This window comes from Melozone crissalis, unplaced genomic scaffold (genome assembly GCF_028551555.1).
Source record: "Melozone crissalis strain CALT ecotype California unplaced genomic scaffold, PUWL_Pcris_2 ptg000005l_1, whole genome shotgun sequence".
NCBI lineage: Eukaryota > Metazoa > Chordata > Aves > Passeriformes > Passerellidae > Melozone > Melozone crissalis.
The window spans coordinates 30,827,860-30,843,624 of record NW_026535783.1 but is presented as its reverse complement, the minus strand read 5'-3'; the positions used below and the strand labels follow the sequence as shown (position 1 = coordinate 30,843,624).

At 40.5% G+C, this 15,765-nt stretch overlaps 1 protein-coding gene across 1 annotated transcript; it reads right to left on the bottom strand.

Moving 5' to 3' along the window:
* Positions 1-253: 253 nt before the first annotated feature.
* ISOC1 (isochorismatase domain containing 1) lies at positions 254-15,504 on the bottom strand. Its single transcript, XM_054284297.1, has 5 exons — positions 15,164-15,504; positions 5,635-5,754; positions 5,262-5,465; positions 4,755-4,871; positions 254-881 (listed from the first exon to the last, which is right to left on the bottom strand). The coding sequence occupies exons 1-5, from the start codon at positions 15,461-15,463 to the stop codon at positions 735-737; spliced, it is 888 nt and encodes a 295-aa protein (XP_054140272.1). The 5' UTR covers positions 15,464-15,504; the 3' UTR covers positions 254-734.
* Between the last annotated feature and the right edge of the window lie 261 nt (positions 15,505-15,765).

The window sequence follows — 15,765 nt, the reverse complement described above, 5'->3', positions numbered from 1 at the left end:
GGTTATATTCCTAAGTTCTGAAGGAGTTTACACCAGTTGTTTATAAAGAACTCATTACACAACAGCCTTCTGTTTGTATACACTTAAGGAAAGTACAGCCTTGGGCAGTCAATTTCAGTATAATCAGAAGTCATGATGCAGACTTCAGCTACCTAGGGCAATCAAACATCAGCTCTACTTGACTTATGTGTCTTGCCTCAAAGTGCTTAAATTTTATCCTAGAGAACAAAAGCGCACATATAGGTCATACATCTTACTCAGTTTTAACTTTTGCCCTAATAAAATACTTCAATTATATAGAACATTAAAGCATATCACATCACATTTATCCAACAAGTAATTATCTTCTATTAATACAAAAGTAAAACAGGACATCACAGAACAACTGCAAAGCACACAATCAAGGGGTGTCACAGAAATATCCATTTTTTGAGCTGTTACAATCAGTGTATAGTATAGACTAGCAGGCACCTCTGTTAATTTATTTTTTTAAATAAAGAAATTTGACAACAAAAGGGTCCTATGATACCTGAAACTTCTGACAGCTGTAACTAAACAGAACACACTTGCACCCAGACATATAACCAGACAATTTTGCTAAGGCAAGCACAAGTATGTCAATTTTTATTTTTACACTCCTACCAGACTTCGAGTGAAAGAACATGTATGTGTGCACTTATAGCCTTCCTTCCTCTGTAAAGAGGACAGTGAGATCTGCTTCCTCCATACCTGCTTTAAACTTTGGAAAGGAGCCCTGACTCAGGGGCACTTGCCTTAATGAGATTTTGAATTTCTTTGAATTTCGGATGTTCTTTATCAGCTACCAGCTGCAGCAATATCGCTTCGCTAGTAGTAACTATAATTCCAGTACGTGCAAGACGCTGAAAAATAAAAGAGCAGAGAGAAATCATGTAAGGTATTTGCAAATGTGAATGAGTGGATTTTGAAAGAAAAGATAGATAGCATTTTTCAAAACATCTCCTATGAACAAAAGCACTGCCAATTCCATTCCAGCATTTCTTAGTGGTATAATTTATAAAGCTAGGATGAAAAACTTACAGGGTTTAGACTTTCCTATGGCAAAAGGCTGCCCTGGATTACAAATAAGGCTTTCTACTTGAAGTAGATTCTTTCCCCAAGTCAGATTTAATAGGCAGCAGCCCCACACATCTTAATAACAACCCCTTCCCCTTGCATAACCCAGAGGACAGCTTTCTTCACTCTCATGCAGATGAAAGGCCTGGGGAAAAAAATAAAATAGCAAGGTCCAACCGAACAGCATTAAGCAAGAAATTATAACAATTTCTCTCAGTCCTTGTTATGTACAACTACTTCAGCTTTTGGACTACAGAGCACACCTAGTAGCAATAATTTCTGGAAAAAGAGGAAAAATCTCTTCTACAGACATTATAAATCATACTGGTATGACAGCAGCTCTTTTTAAATGATGTTTCATTACAGACAGTAACCCCAGTCAGTTCTCACAGGCTATAGGATAAAATATATAGCTGCAGAGAATGCAAAACCAAAAGAAGTCTGCTAGATCTTGTAAGTGTGCAACTCAATAGGGCTTGGGCTTCACGTAGCCCAAGGCACAGGACTTACTGTAAAGTTATTGGACTTTTAAAAATGTGGTTGTTGCTTACATAACAAAGTTACCCTCACCAAAAGCTGCTGTCCCCCATCATCTTCCCAGCCATCATACAGATGCTTTGGCAGTAAACCTCTTCATAGAGTCAGCTTTCCCACCCTCATCCTCTACTCAGCTGCATGCTCCACCAAATGGGAGCAGGGTCTAATGGGATCCTGAACGGGCTAAGGGAGGGCTAGTGGCAGAGAATAGACATATGTACATACAAGTTTCAACTGTAATCATTAAAGCAAAGAGAAGCTCCAAACTATCTAGCTCTTCAATTACAAACCAACTGATAGGTGAAAGTTACTAACTTTAAGGGACCAACAAGTAAAGTATTTGTACCTACAGCCTACATAACAGCAAACTAACAACATTGGATTTACTGAATTCAATACTTCCTACTTGCCATTCTTTCCTCAGCTCTCCTACTCAGTATAACCATATTTGTTAAACTTCACATGCATACAAAAATGAAGAAAAATAGAAAAATTAATATGAAATATTATAGCAATGTTTTGAACATGAGCCTCTTCAAGAATACAAAGGTTTTGGTTTTAACTAGCATGGATGAGAAAAAAAATCTAGACCCTTAAAAATTATTTCTGTCTGTGAAACGTTGGTTGAAAAGAGAGAACACCTTCTCTTTAAAAGCAAAACACACCGTAACATGTCAAAAGAGGCTGACATTGACTTATATCTTCTCTAGGACTAGACATTATTTTTATAAATTTTAGATTAGCAAAAAATAAGAGATGCGTTTGCTAAGTATATTAGATGATTTCCAAGGAAATCACAAGTTTTCTTAGAAGAGAGTCTTTGAGAGGGAGAGTATTGATAGTATGTTGCATCCACACTGCAGAAAAAACTAGAAAAGACAAAGAACAGAAAAGAAATTCAGCAGGAGCAGACAAAGCTGTCTCAATCTGAGACCAAGCACTGGCATAAGATATCTTAATCAGACAGGGCAGATTCAGAATAGTCACATCCTTGAACTTTTGGGCTGAGTTATTTCATCAATGAAAATTTCAAGATTTTTTTTGTTTCTGAGGGGTTTTTTAACTAGAAGTTGTTGCCTGCTGTCATTTTTAAGCACACAACAGAAGTGGAAACAACCTGTTATCCAAGCAGACATGAACGCTTTCATTACCAATTAAGTCAAATTGCACCTCCTAGTACACCACTCAAATATTTGTATATTCATCACCAGTACAATCAAAACACATGCTATGCAATGGGAAATGTGGAGAACTGAAGGGGCAGGTGGGACCAGATGGGAGTTATTTGGGGCTGCTGAGGTTATCACTGCAAAGTCTCTCTTTATTATTCCTGAAAGGTCACTGTGAATAGAGAAGGGCTGTGTTATTGCGAAAAGGCAAATGTTACATCCATCTTCCCAGAAAGCAATGGAAAAGGGTCCAGGAACCCTGGTCAATAAAACTCACCTCAGCTCACCAGCTTGCATAAGTTTGCACAAGAGACAACGTTAGACTCATTTATTAAACGAATGTGACTAGGAACTGCGAGCTGTATGGTGAAACTAAAGCAGGATTATGCAAGACTTTGGTACGTTGCCCACTTCCCCCATAATGCCACAGTCAATCGGCATTAAGGACATGTCCAATACATGTCCGTTTCTCCTGGTCTCCTCCTCCCAAGCATGCCCATGTCTTGCTTGCTCTAGCCCACATCCCTCGGTAGCACTTTTAAGTGAGGCTCTGTAACACAAGAAGCAGACAATGCTGGTATGTGCTGCTGCCATGTGCACCAGAGAAGGTGTTACTGCTGGCTCAACTCCACATGGCAAGCGTTGGCTCACTCATATTGTAATGACTGACAACACAAGAGACTACAGAAAAACGCTTTCTTTTGCTTACTGAGAACACATTGCAAAGGTGTACCAAAAAGTTACCAAAAATGGAAAAATTTACAGCTTTTGCAAGCAATCACACTTCTAAGATCAATACCTTTTAGCCTAGACAGTAAAGCAAAGCTAGCTAGTCACTGTTTTAACCTTTATTACATTGGCCCAACTTCTATGCTTACAGACACATTGTAAGTAATAAATGTACAAAAACATACACAATAAGGCCATAAAAAGGTCACAATAAGGCCAACAGATTTCAGGTTTTCTGTATTTGTTTTGTCTCCTACTGCTGCTGCACCACATTGATTTGGGAAGTCCATGACTTCAGTCACTCCTGTACTCTGTGTGTGTCCCTATGCTCTATGTGACAGCTGACATTAGGTTTCCACTTAATCAAAGTCACGGGTTTCATCAATCACTGTGTGCTGGGGATTTCTCTTTAGTCTTTAAGAAATTAAGTCTTCTCAAAATCTATGAAAAAGCATAACATGCTGTGGTTATCATTAGTTTCTACTTCAAATAATTATTAGGGCCTGAGGCAAAAAATTGCAATACTTAATGTATGTATCGGGTTTTGACTTTCAACAGTGATGCCTGTAGGCAAATTAGGAGTACACCATCAAAAAATCATTTGAATGAATTTGCTACAACATAGTTGTATGTGCTTTTAAATCTTCTTGCTACATTTATCTCCACTTTCTCAACATTTAGTTTGCCTAAGCTCCTAAAAGCAGGGGGGAGGGGAATCTTTACTATAATCAGGGTCTTGCGATTAAGCTTTAATTTGCACTGATGAGGAAAAGCAGGAGGAGGGACAGAGGTACAAGGAGATTTGAACAGGATCACATACTGTATTTTGTTGCACTTCAAGAATTTCCACACCTGAATAAATACTCTTTGGAACAACGAAGCCAAAAGCTTTATAGCACTTTTACTCTGCTGTAACACTGCATAAAGGGATATGCTAAAATACTAATGTCTATACAGAGCAATCTATATTGTATGAAAAAATCACTGCTAAATTCCAAACATTCCAAACTGGGTTATGCATATTAAATTATAATTCAAGGAGATTAAAAAAAGCCAGTACTTCTTCTCCATTTTCAATGCTATTTTAAGAATCAGAGTACTCATCTCTTCTCAAATCTAATTTTATCCACTGCTTTGTCCATAGAAATTCCTTGTTAGCCTACAATAAGCAGAGAACTTAATATACCAACCCAAGGTGAAGAAAGCCCTGCCTAAGAAACTTACTTCAAGAGCAAACATTCTGTCCATCATACTTCTTGATGAGGTGGCGTCAGCTACAATATGAACTTCCAGACCTCTGCCAATTAATTCCAATGCTGTTTGCTGGATACAGACATGAGTCTACAGGGGAGAAATCAAAGGCAGAAAAGCCACCAACAAACCATTATTATGAAATGAAAGTCACACAATCACAAAGTAGAGTACATAATTAACTAGAGTTCAAATACATGTTTTTCTACCCCTGGCAGTATGAGGGAATCCAATATGCATTTTAAATGCCAGTTAAGATTGTGACAAGTGCCTGTAGTTTACAAGTATCTCATCTCAAATTCTTTAATGAGATAATATTAATGACAACACAAAAATAATTTATTCTGTAGAGGATATCTAAGCTCTAAGTTCTATAAATTATATAAACTGAGTTGGTTTGTTTTAATTACACAAAGTGAGGCCCCTTTGAGGGCCAATAAACATTACCATAAACCAGTATCAGAATGGCAATACACCTACCTCTACTCCAAAGAGGACAATACTCCGGACGCCAGGGATCTCTGCTAATGCTGCTTCAACTTCTGGCAACACCATTGAAAATTTTGTCTTGGGAAGCACAAGTTTAGCTCCTGTTAAATCAATTTCTTGCACAGTGCTGCCAAGACCTTTAGGATACTGTTCAGTGACAATAACTGGAATTCCCAAGAGCCGTGCACCTTGGAGCTGTAAGAGGACAAAGAGGAAAACATTTAAAAAAAAAAAAGAAAAAACAGAAAAAGTAGAAAAACAATAACAAAGACATTGTTGTTACCTAATAGTAAGTAATAGTTAGACTGTATGTAAAATAATAAAAAAAGTTTGCAACGAGTGATCAGAACTCACTACAACATACCAATCGTTGGCCCACGCTGATGATATCACCGAAGTATTTGATAGCAGGCCGGAATCGCTCTTGCATGTCACAGCAGAAAAAAACAGTGCTTGAGGGTGTCAGGTTGCCTAAAGTAGTAATCTGAAAAAAAGAAAAAAAGGTAATGTTCTACATGGCAGTGGATATCCCTTCAGAAATGTAGCAGAACGAGGAAGAGTTTGCAATACATCTGCTAGATAATGGATTTATGTTACTTTGAGTCAAAATAGGAGACAAGTTTTTCAAGCTTGATTTTGGTATGTTTCTGAAGTAAAATGAATAGCTGATACTGAACAGAACGGTATAGTCATCAATATATAATCACAATTTTATTAGGTGGGAAGCATAATTCCACATAAATGTACATGGATATTTCTGAACTCTGAAGGGGGGCAGAGGCACACACCACGTAAATCACAGCAAAAAAAAAAAAAGTACCAAAAGCACTCTTCAAATTCATTTTTAAATCCACAATTCTTGGAACTGAAATAGAGCCAGGATAAATTAAAGTTTAAAAACTTCATACTTCCACTTGCTTTCAAATATTGTATGTATATAAATTTTCAATACTTCCATTGTGTAGTCAATTTGATTCGTCTATGACATCTTTTAGCACAAGTCTGATGAAAGCCCAAGGCTAGAAAGAAAGTAGAGGAGACTGTAAATATTAGAAACCAAACTGAATGCATTTTAATGACAAAAGTAATCTCCTAGAGTTTCCCTCATACAAGGTACCAAGTAGGGTGGAAGGGAGGGGATAAGAAAAATAAACCAAATACTTAACTTTCTTACACTTAGAAAGAGGGCTTTGTATTTTTATAGATAAATTACTTTCATAACCTGTTGAACCAAAGTATAGGGCTTCAGATGGAAGCTACAGGGAAAGAAAAGAGCTACATACTATCATTTAGTTGTAAGGCAACTCAAGAGAAATTACATCTATTCAGGAGCTTTTCAGCAGACAGATAAATCGAATTGAATACAGAGCTTCTGGGAAGTATCCATTAATTATATACACTTCATTTCCTGCAATCTGAGGTTGTAATGTTTTAAACTGAAAGAAAATTACAAAATCTGTAAAAGAATGTATTTTGGAAGAGTGCAGGTGTATTGGGTTAACGTGACAAGGTTTTGGTTGTGGGGGGAGGCTGTAAGGGTGGCTTTTGTGAGATGCCAGAAACAGCCTCATGTCAAGAGAGCACAAATGCCAGCTGAATCCAAGACAGATCTGCTACATCAGTGATGCTGGTGACAACTCTATGCTAACATATTTAAGAAAGGGTAAAAAAACCCACTGTCCAACAGCAGCTGTGAGAAGAGGGTGAGAATATGTGGGAGAAAGAGCACTGCAGACACCAAGGTCACTGCAGAAGGAGGGGCAGGAGGTGCCCCAAGTGCTGGAGCAGAGATTCCCCTGCAGCTCCTGGTGCAGACTAAGATGAGGCAACTGTGCCCCTGGAGCCCATGGGATTCCACAGTGAACAGAAATCCACCCGCAGTCCATGGAGGACCCCACAGCAGAGCCTTGAAGAAAGCCTGCAATATGCCTTAAAGAAGGCTGAGACTCTGAAGAGCCCCGCTGAAGTGACTCTCTGAAGTGACCTGTGACTCTCTAGAGAGGAGCCCAAGCGCAGAATGTTTGGGAAGGAATGGAGCCTGTGGGAAGGATGCATATTTGGGAAGTTCATTACATACTATCTCACACAGGAGGAACCCCTCTCTGGAGCAGGGGAAGAGTGTGAAAAGAATGAGTGGGAGAGGTGAAGTTTTATGAACTGACCACAAACCCCATTCCCCACCCCTCTGTGCTGCTTGAAGGGAAGAGGCAGAGAAGTTGGATCTAGAGCTAAACCAGTGAAGAAGGGAGGCATAGAGAAGAGGTGTTTTTGCATTTGTTCTTATTTCTGATTATTTTACTTGGTTATTGATTAACACTACATCAAACTGATTTCCCCAAGTCTATTTTTTCTGTGATGGTAATTGGCAAGATTCCTCTCTGTCCCTATCTTGATGCACAAGCTTTGTCACATTTTCTCCCCTCTGTCCCACTGAGGACAACTGATGGAGCGGTTTGGTGGGCACGTGGTGGCCAGCCAAGGTCAACTCACCGCAAAGGAATTGGGAATTGATAAATATTCATTACAAAACTTTCACTGATTCAACACGTCTCCAGAGTAAAATGATGCTGATCTCAATTCCCAAGGCCATGCTTAATAATAGCAATGCTTAAACATATGCAATGGCCTGTTCAAACTGTTGGGAAAATTACTTGTATGTTAACAATTGCAAATACTAAATTTCCTCAATTCTCAGATTCATTACACCACTACTGCCAAAGCAGCAAGCATTCATAAACATGGTTCCTCCAGTCCTTGTGAGCCAAACAGCAACATTCCTAATACTAGCAGTTACAGAGGCAAATGCAGGAACCACCATAGTGCAGATGATGTAACACTGGGCTCACTGATACCACAGGAAGACAGAAAAGCATCACAACAGGCATTAGGGAAATCTTTTTCACCAGGAAGATACAGCTGCACTGAAAAAATTTACCACAGATGTGAGATTTTCAATCCTATGAGATTTTCAGCATTCAGCAATGCAGCAGCTGATTTGATCAAGGGAAGGCAGCCTCTAGATACTTTTCCCAAGTAACACTTCTGCAACTCTACAGCAGGTAATAAATGAGGTCTGGGACCAAGAAAGATTGGACATAAAATTAAATAACCTTGTTCTTGAATACCATCCATCATACCCCACCATTTGCCTGAACAATGAAAAAGGCAGTTGGCAGGCAGTATTAATGTACAATTCAACACCACAGGAAACACATACTGTGACCCATTCCAGCTCTGGCACTTACTACCATCACAGAAGTCAATCATGACATTTAACTTTCCTACTGCTCAGCAATAAAAACAGAAAAATTGGAATAAACAATACTTATAAGTGTGGTTCCTACTCATAAAATGTGCCATTTTGTCTTAGCATTTATATGACAAGCAAAGACTATAACTTTCTCCTTTAAATCTTTCCATCACTTTAATAACTACACCAGAGGAGGTTTAGGTTGGACATTAGGAAGAATTTCTTCACAGAAAGGGAGATTAGATATTAGAATGGGCTGCCCAGGGAGGTGGTGGAGGTGCTGTCGCTGAAGGCATTGAAGGAAAGACTGGAGGTACCATTTGATGCCATGCTCTAATTGATATGGCAGGGTTCAGTCATAGGCTTGACTCAGTCTCAGAGGTCTTTTATAGTCTAACTGATTCTGCAATTCTGTAATTTTTTAACATCTGTCTGAACCACAAACCATCATCGACTACAGAATGACCAATGTGAAGTTAATCTACTGCCTTGATATGCACCTTCCTCTGCCAGTGCAGCAGATGGCACCACCACCCCTAGCAGAGGAACAAATGCGAATAGAGTTGGAAAGTCTTCAAGAAGCAGCATAGTCTTGCCCTACAGAAGGATCAAACAAACATAAATAATATTCTTCACAGATGACCACATGGTCTGACCCATCAGAGACGGAACTCTTGTAAAACCCATCCCACAGCTCTGTTACCTTTGCCTTTCAGTGTTTTCTCATCCATAGCTCCTTTGCACACATTTATGAGTACTACTTCCAGTTAGGTCCACAGCGAATTTGAAACACAAGCGCATTACAACCCTCCTTCACATGGATAACCATGTGCAAAACTTATTACCAGACCTTAAGAATCAGACCTTTAGGTCTCCCTTTAGGCCTTCCTTTCCCACTCCTTATTCTAAAATGTATCGAATGCTTTTAGTATTTCTTCCTACAAATTGTTTTCATGTCCTCCCTGGGGTAGTTTTCAAACTGCAGTCTGGAACGAGGCACTCAATACTACTATCACAACAGTGTTTCTCTGCCCATACTACTTCACTGCTCTAGCAGGGCTTCAAATATCAGCCAATTCACAGCCCTTCCAGGCCCTGTTTATTCTGTACTTCCCAGTACAGTATTTGCTCTTTTCATAATGGACGATACTTGGACTCCTGAGTACATTTTAGACTTATAAATCATCCCCTGAACTCTCTCTCATCTTCTGTTTGTATAGCTGATTATTTCTACATTGCTACTTCCATTTCGAAGTGCATCTTATTGCACCCTGTTTTTCCAGCTTGTCCTGAAATACCTGAAGTCTGCTTTTTCAGATCCTTGCAGCTCCTTCCAGCATGGGATCTTCTGCAAAAACAGTATTTGCCCTAAGTTTTGTCAAGGAGAAGAACAATGGAATAATTAAAAACAGTGGATTTGAAAGCCATTTTATAGAGCACAATTAAATTTTATTCTGATTTGACAGTGAAGTGCAGAAGAAAACTGACTGTGTTTCAAACCACAGAGTATTCTTACTACAGACTTCCACAGAATCTCATATGTTTATGTCAAGAAGCACAGGGAGCTGGAGCAAAAGCACTATATCTGCTTTTCTTTACTGTCAAATTGGTTTCATACGATTTAATTTATGCCTTCAGATTCATGCCAGCACCTCTCTAAAATAAAGTTGTGTCAACCGTATATTTGCTAAATAAAAGCTTTTACAAAGTCTAACACAAATAATTCGTATATTGATTTTTCTATTTATTTCTGATTAGCTTGCAATCTGAATTGTGGCAGAACAAGAGGAAACTGGAAGAGAGGCTAACATCAAAGAGTCAACACTTGCTGGTGTTACATGGAAGACCAGATGTGGGCAGTGCAGAGTGCAGCAGAAAGCAGTTTGAAACTCAGTTTCATAAATAGTAGCTAACAGAGTCCATAAATACATTCATGTAAGCATTTGCTATGTATAAAGGAAAGGTTTAGTTTACTAGTTCTTTAGTGTGCCACATAAATCCTACAACTCGCTTTCAATGCCATCCTCCCCATCTACAAGAATGCGGTGACACTTCCACTTCACATCTGGCAGTGAAAATCACCCAGATCTCCCCAGTGCAACATCCCAAAGAGCTGGGGTGAGGGCAAAACTACACCTAAACATCAAACCTGGGCTGGCACATCAACACCTGTTTGACTTCACTGCAGAAAGTGGCAAGCTGGGCAAGGACTGTGAGCCACAGCAGCCACACAGTATCTGCCTGAATCCACCCTGCATATTACATCTACTCAGCCACAATACCATTAAACAACTTGAACTCAAAATAAAAGTAAAAAAAAAAAACACCAAAACCCAAATGACCTGAAGTTCCCCTGAAGTACATAAGCATTTCCACTTGTTGCACTTCATTTCTCTTAGTTAGGATTTTATGTCCTCCAGCTGAAGGTTACCCACAGCACAACGAGAATAGGTACATCAAATGGTCAAGTAACCTGATGCAGCTCTTTTACCAGCTAAAGAAGTCATCTCTAGGACCTTGTCCAGACCAGGATTTAAAGGTATGCTGTCACAAGTCACATACAGCTTTAAATCCTACTCTAGAAAAGACCTAGGTGGGAAAGGAGAGGTGCTTTTTCACATCTATTTATCATCTCTGCTGATTATTATTATTATCAATCAGACAAAAATGTGATTGAGATGAAGTACTATAATTATACGTTCAGCTTTACAAAAATATTCACATATACTGACTGGCTTTTTACCTGTCCTTTACCTGTTCAAAGTTCGGGAAATCATGAGACTTACAAAATGAATTTCCTCACACTATTTGTAATGAACAAGAAACTGGAAGCAAAGAAAGAACCCCATCTGACATCACTAGTGACATCATAAGTCTCATGTCACCTACTAAATGTTACATACTAAAAGGGCAGACTGGGGGACGTTGCAACCTCGGTATTTCAAGAATGGCACAAAAGAGACAACAACAAAAAGAAGCTACCACCTTTTCTTCTGTATTTCTTAAAGAAAATTGGTAAGATTCAGTTGTACTTTGCTGCCTATATTTCAAATGTAAAAAAAATGAATAAATTCAGTTTGATGTATTTCAAGAGAAAAACAGGTTACAAGTATTTCAATTTAGAAACATAAATATTTATCTTATGCTAAGCTAATGTGCAGCCTTTTACATGTATTTCAGCATTTAAAAAGGACAGATTTAGTTAAAATAACTCATGACGTACATATAAGTAATGTAGTACCAAAGTCTTCAGCAAAATTTAAAATTACTGAAATGCTTGTTACAGAGTAAAGATATACAAACAAGGAGTCTGGATTTGAGAAAAAAAATCCTCTTTCAGTATTTTCAGCCCCTTCCCTCCCCCTTCTTTAAGGTCCCACATGCTGCTTTTCAAAATACTTATTTATTTAGGAATGTAACAATTTATCAAAAATTTTAATTTCACCATAAAACCCCCAAATAGAATCCCTGCAATTTATGCTTTGGCTTTTCCTGGTCTTCAGAAAATGGACTTGGGTTCCTGAGTTAGTTAGTTCTAGCTCCAGACTATCTGAGCAATATCAGGTATATGCAATAACAGTGAAAATCTGTGTATTAATTGCTATATTTCATTTAGCTTATCAGCAGAAGTTTTTTCAAGACAGATATGCCTGAGACACCAACCTCTCTCAAAAAACTATCCTGAAATAGACGTACTTTTATGCAATGGTTTCAGCAATAATTTTACCCTTTTAGCTTCAGGGTCTTAAGGTTTACCAGTTTGTAAATACAGAGTACAAGTCCTCCTGAGGAGAAGCCATCTTGAAGTTATGACAGTAACTGTGAAATAGTCTCTCTAGCTGCCTAAAATGCTCTTTTACACAGCTGTAATGTGCATATAGCTGTCTTTTCTTTGGATATCACCAAAGTTTTTTTCCTTACTTCTCTCCTCCAAAAGCAGGTACAACAACACTACAGGAAAATACAGTAACTTTTGCAGCACTATTCAACTGTATGTAGAGGTGATTAAAGTGGTCCTGCATTGCCTCATCCAAACTACAAATGTTATAGTCTCCCATTAAAAGACTTCTATAAGACTTAAAATTTATGAAAAGCAGATGCAGTCCCTCCATTTGAGAGAGGCCTGAGGAAATGTCCCTCTCCTCTGCATGTCTGGGGTGGAGGAGATCCGAGCTGAGGAGGGGCAGCCAGGCAGAACATCACAGAGCAGTGCTCCCCACCAGCCTGCCTAACGCTGCACGGCCATCAAAAGCTTAAGTGACTGTTTCGTGTCAGGACACCTGGACCACACAAATGTACATATATGAGGATGGCACAAAGGCATAAAACAACGAAAGAGCAAACATCCCTGTACGGATCAAGCTTTGAACTGAGTTCATGGAGTGGCTTTCCAAGGGCAGCATATGGTAATTCCTCCATGAGATTACTGCCCCCCTGAGCTGCAGGGACAAGAAATTGAAACAGCCCAGTTGAAATCATTTGATGCTGACATTCTGTGAGCTATTATACCAAAAGTCATCCTTCTATAACAGGCCTGCACAGGAATCAAAATGGAAGGACAACATACCACAGATTAGCTGCCTTAAAGGTTAAAATCCTACCTCCAACTAAATGCATACATATACCTCATAAAACATGCATATAAAAACACTGAAATTATTGTCTAGTGATACAGCTGCTAGCACCTCTGAATTTTAATTTTAAATCTAATTTTAAATTTAGAAAGATATTTCGAAATATGAAAGTCTAATCACATCGGCAAGCAAAAGTTGTCCCTCTTGAAACATACATCCAAAACAGGGATTCCACTGACTATGCCACACACAGAGTTGACAAATCAATGTTGTGTCTAACTGCAGATAAATCATGGAGGAAGGGAGGGAGGAAAAGCGGGAGGGAAGGAAAAAAGTGCATATAATAGTGGCAATGCCTGAATGAATACACAGAAAGTATAATATTCCCATCACTAAGTCCTAAAGGTCTTAAAAAGCTCAGCTGTGTCTGTATCATACCAAATGTTTCTCAAACAAGTGATCTCTGAGCACCTGTCTCTGGCTTAAGGCAAGCTGACTGACATCATTGTGATGTCTCATTTGAGACATCTTCAGCTCATTCACAGCTGCTGAAACATATCAAGGAATAACCCACAAATACCATCCTTTTCATATCAACAGCTGCAACAGAACTGCAACAGTATTGGTGTAAGTAGGCAATCAAATAGGCAATAATGCATAAAATATTGGTTCATCCTGAATCCCTGCAGTCAAAGCTGTAGAGCGCATTTGCACCCTGGGAGTGATGTATCCTTGTCTCAGTACTGACCTTTATTCCAAGACGTATGTCCTGCTACAAATGCTTGAGCTGCATTTACAGTTTCAGTGCAGAAGGCATCTGCAAGGGAGTCTTTGCAGAGTAGTGATCTGCATGCACAAATGAGAACCAAATTTTGACCTGAAACAACGTTATATGCCCAGAATACCCAAACTCTGTTTTTAAAATCCTTGCTTCCATTAACATCTATACCAACTCTATTTGCAAGCTGAAAGATTGTTCCTTTCCAGTTTTTCTGATTGGGCTCCCATAAATTACAACACAGAAACAGAAAAGTTTTTAAACTGAATATAATGAGTGTATATGATGCGCTAATCATTTATTAAACTAGTTAACTCTTCTTAACCATTCTTTCCATACATTAAGTTAAGAATAAAAGATGCCAAAGGCATCCTTAATATGAAAGCAAACAGACCACCTAGAGAGTTTATGCATACAAGACACTATGATTAAGCAGAGTTTACAAACAGGATTAATTACACATTTCTGAAAACATTAAGAAAAGACAAGCAATGTTTCAGATATCATGATAACACTTCTCTAACATCTGAGAAGTTGTCAGCTAGGCAAACTAAAATTTCCTAATAATATTTTTTTTAAATGTTCAGAATGAAAACAGCAATTATGTGGGGTTTAATCCTGGGGTCTGTTTTGGTTTGTGAGGTTTTTTAAGTTGAATTCTTCGATACTGGAAAAAGGAAGAAGCAATGTGTTTTGAGTGAAAGTATTAGAGCACAACTTGGGCATAAAAGTATCTTCATAGGAAAGCACACATAACTGCATCTATCTGGCAGTCTGGCTTCCTGGTTTGTGGCTACAGAACTACCAAGCTATAGACCTGCACATCAGAAAGAGCTTTTTGAGGCAAAGAGGGATACAGAGGTCCTGATGAACTACAAGCCAAGATACCGAGCTCTGGCAGAGCCCACTTTACTGGCACTCTTGCAGTTTCCACCTCGCAGCATTACCCCCGGCTAAGGCCGGGTATGACCAGCCGCATGATTTAGCGGAGAGCATTGATTACTTCAGCGACCTGACTTGTCTTCCCGTTCATGACGCCAAGTAAGTTCTGGCCAGTCGAAGGCAAAGTCCGGTTACCACACGCGTGAGGCACAAAGCGCACCTGCCTCCCCGGCTCGGGAAACCAAAAGTTTCCACAGAGAGACAACTGAGCGCGGGCGGGCGGGGACTGCGCCCACGGTCCCAGCCGGCTCCAGGATCCCTCACTTCTCCCGGAAGGGGCCGGGGCTCGCCGCGGCAGGACGGGACGGGCTGCCCGCCCTCACACGCACCTGTGGCGGCCGGCTCTCACCTGGATCTGCAGCGGGACCAGGCGCACCTTGCAGCGCTCGTTGACCAGGAAGCCCTTCGGCAGGTCGATGTACTGGCTCCACTCCTCGGCGAAGAGCTGCACCACGAACTTACGGTGCATGTCTATCTGGTCCCCGTAGAGGCTGAGGAACTTCTGGATCAGCAGCTCGTAGCCGGCGCCGTGGGGCACACTGGAGGGCCGCGCGAAAACCGAGAAGCAGAAAAGGACGGGCACGGAGCCGCCGCCCGCTGGAGCGCAGCTCCCGCTGCCCGGAGCGGCGCCCGGCTCCGCCGCCGCCATCTTCAGGGACCGCCGCGCCGAGCCCCGCCAGCTCGCTGCGGTCCGCGCCACCGCTCCTCCTCCAGCCGCCTCCTCCCCCTCGACCGGCCGGGCGGTGCCGGCGGGCCCCAATCCCGGCTGCGGCTGCTCCTGCTCCTCCTCCCCGCCATGGGGTTCGGCCCTGCCCCGCACCCCCACGGGGGTCGGAGCGCTGCCGGGGTGCCTTCTTAGGGGGGTGTTTTGGGCGGGGGCATGGTGCTTTCCCTGCTTAGGCGGACAGTGAGAAGAGCTGCCCCACACGGGCGCACTTGCCCTCGTCCGTG

Coding starts and splice junctions, on each gene's coding strand:
- ISOC1 (XM_054284297.1), bottom strand. CDS start 15,463: ATGGCGGCGGCGGAGCCGGGCGCCGCTCCGGGCAGCGGGAGCTGCGCT. Junction 5,755..15,163: donor TGGTCCCGCTGCAGATCCAG/GTGAGAGCCGGC, acceptor TCTTTTTTTCAG/ATTACTACTTTAGGCAACCT. Junction 4,872..5,261: donor TTGTCCTCTTTGGAGTAGAG/GTAGGTGTATTG, acceptor TCTCCCCTGTAG/ACTCATGTCTGTATCCAGCA.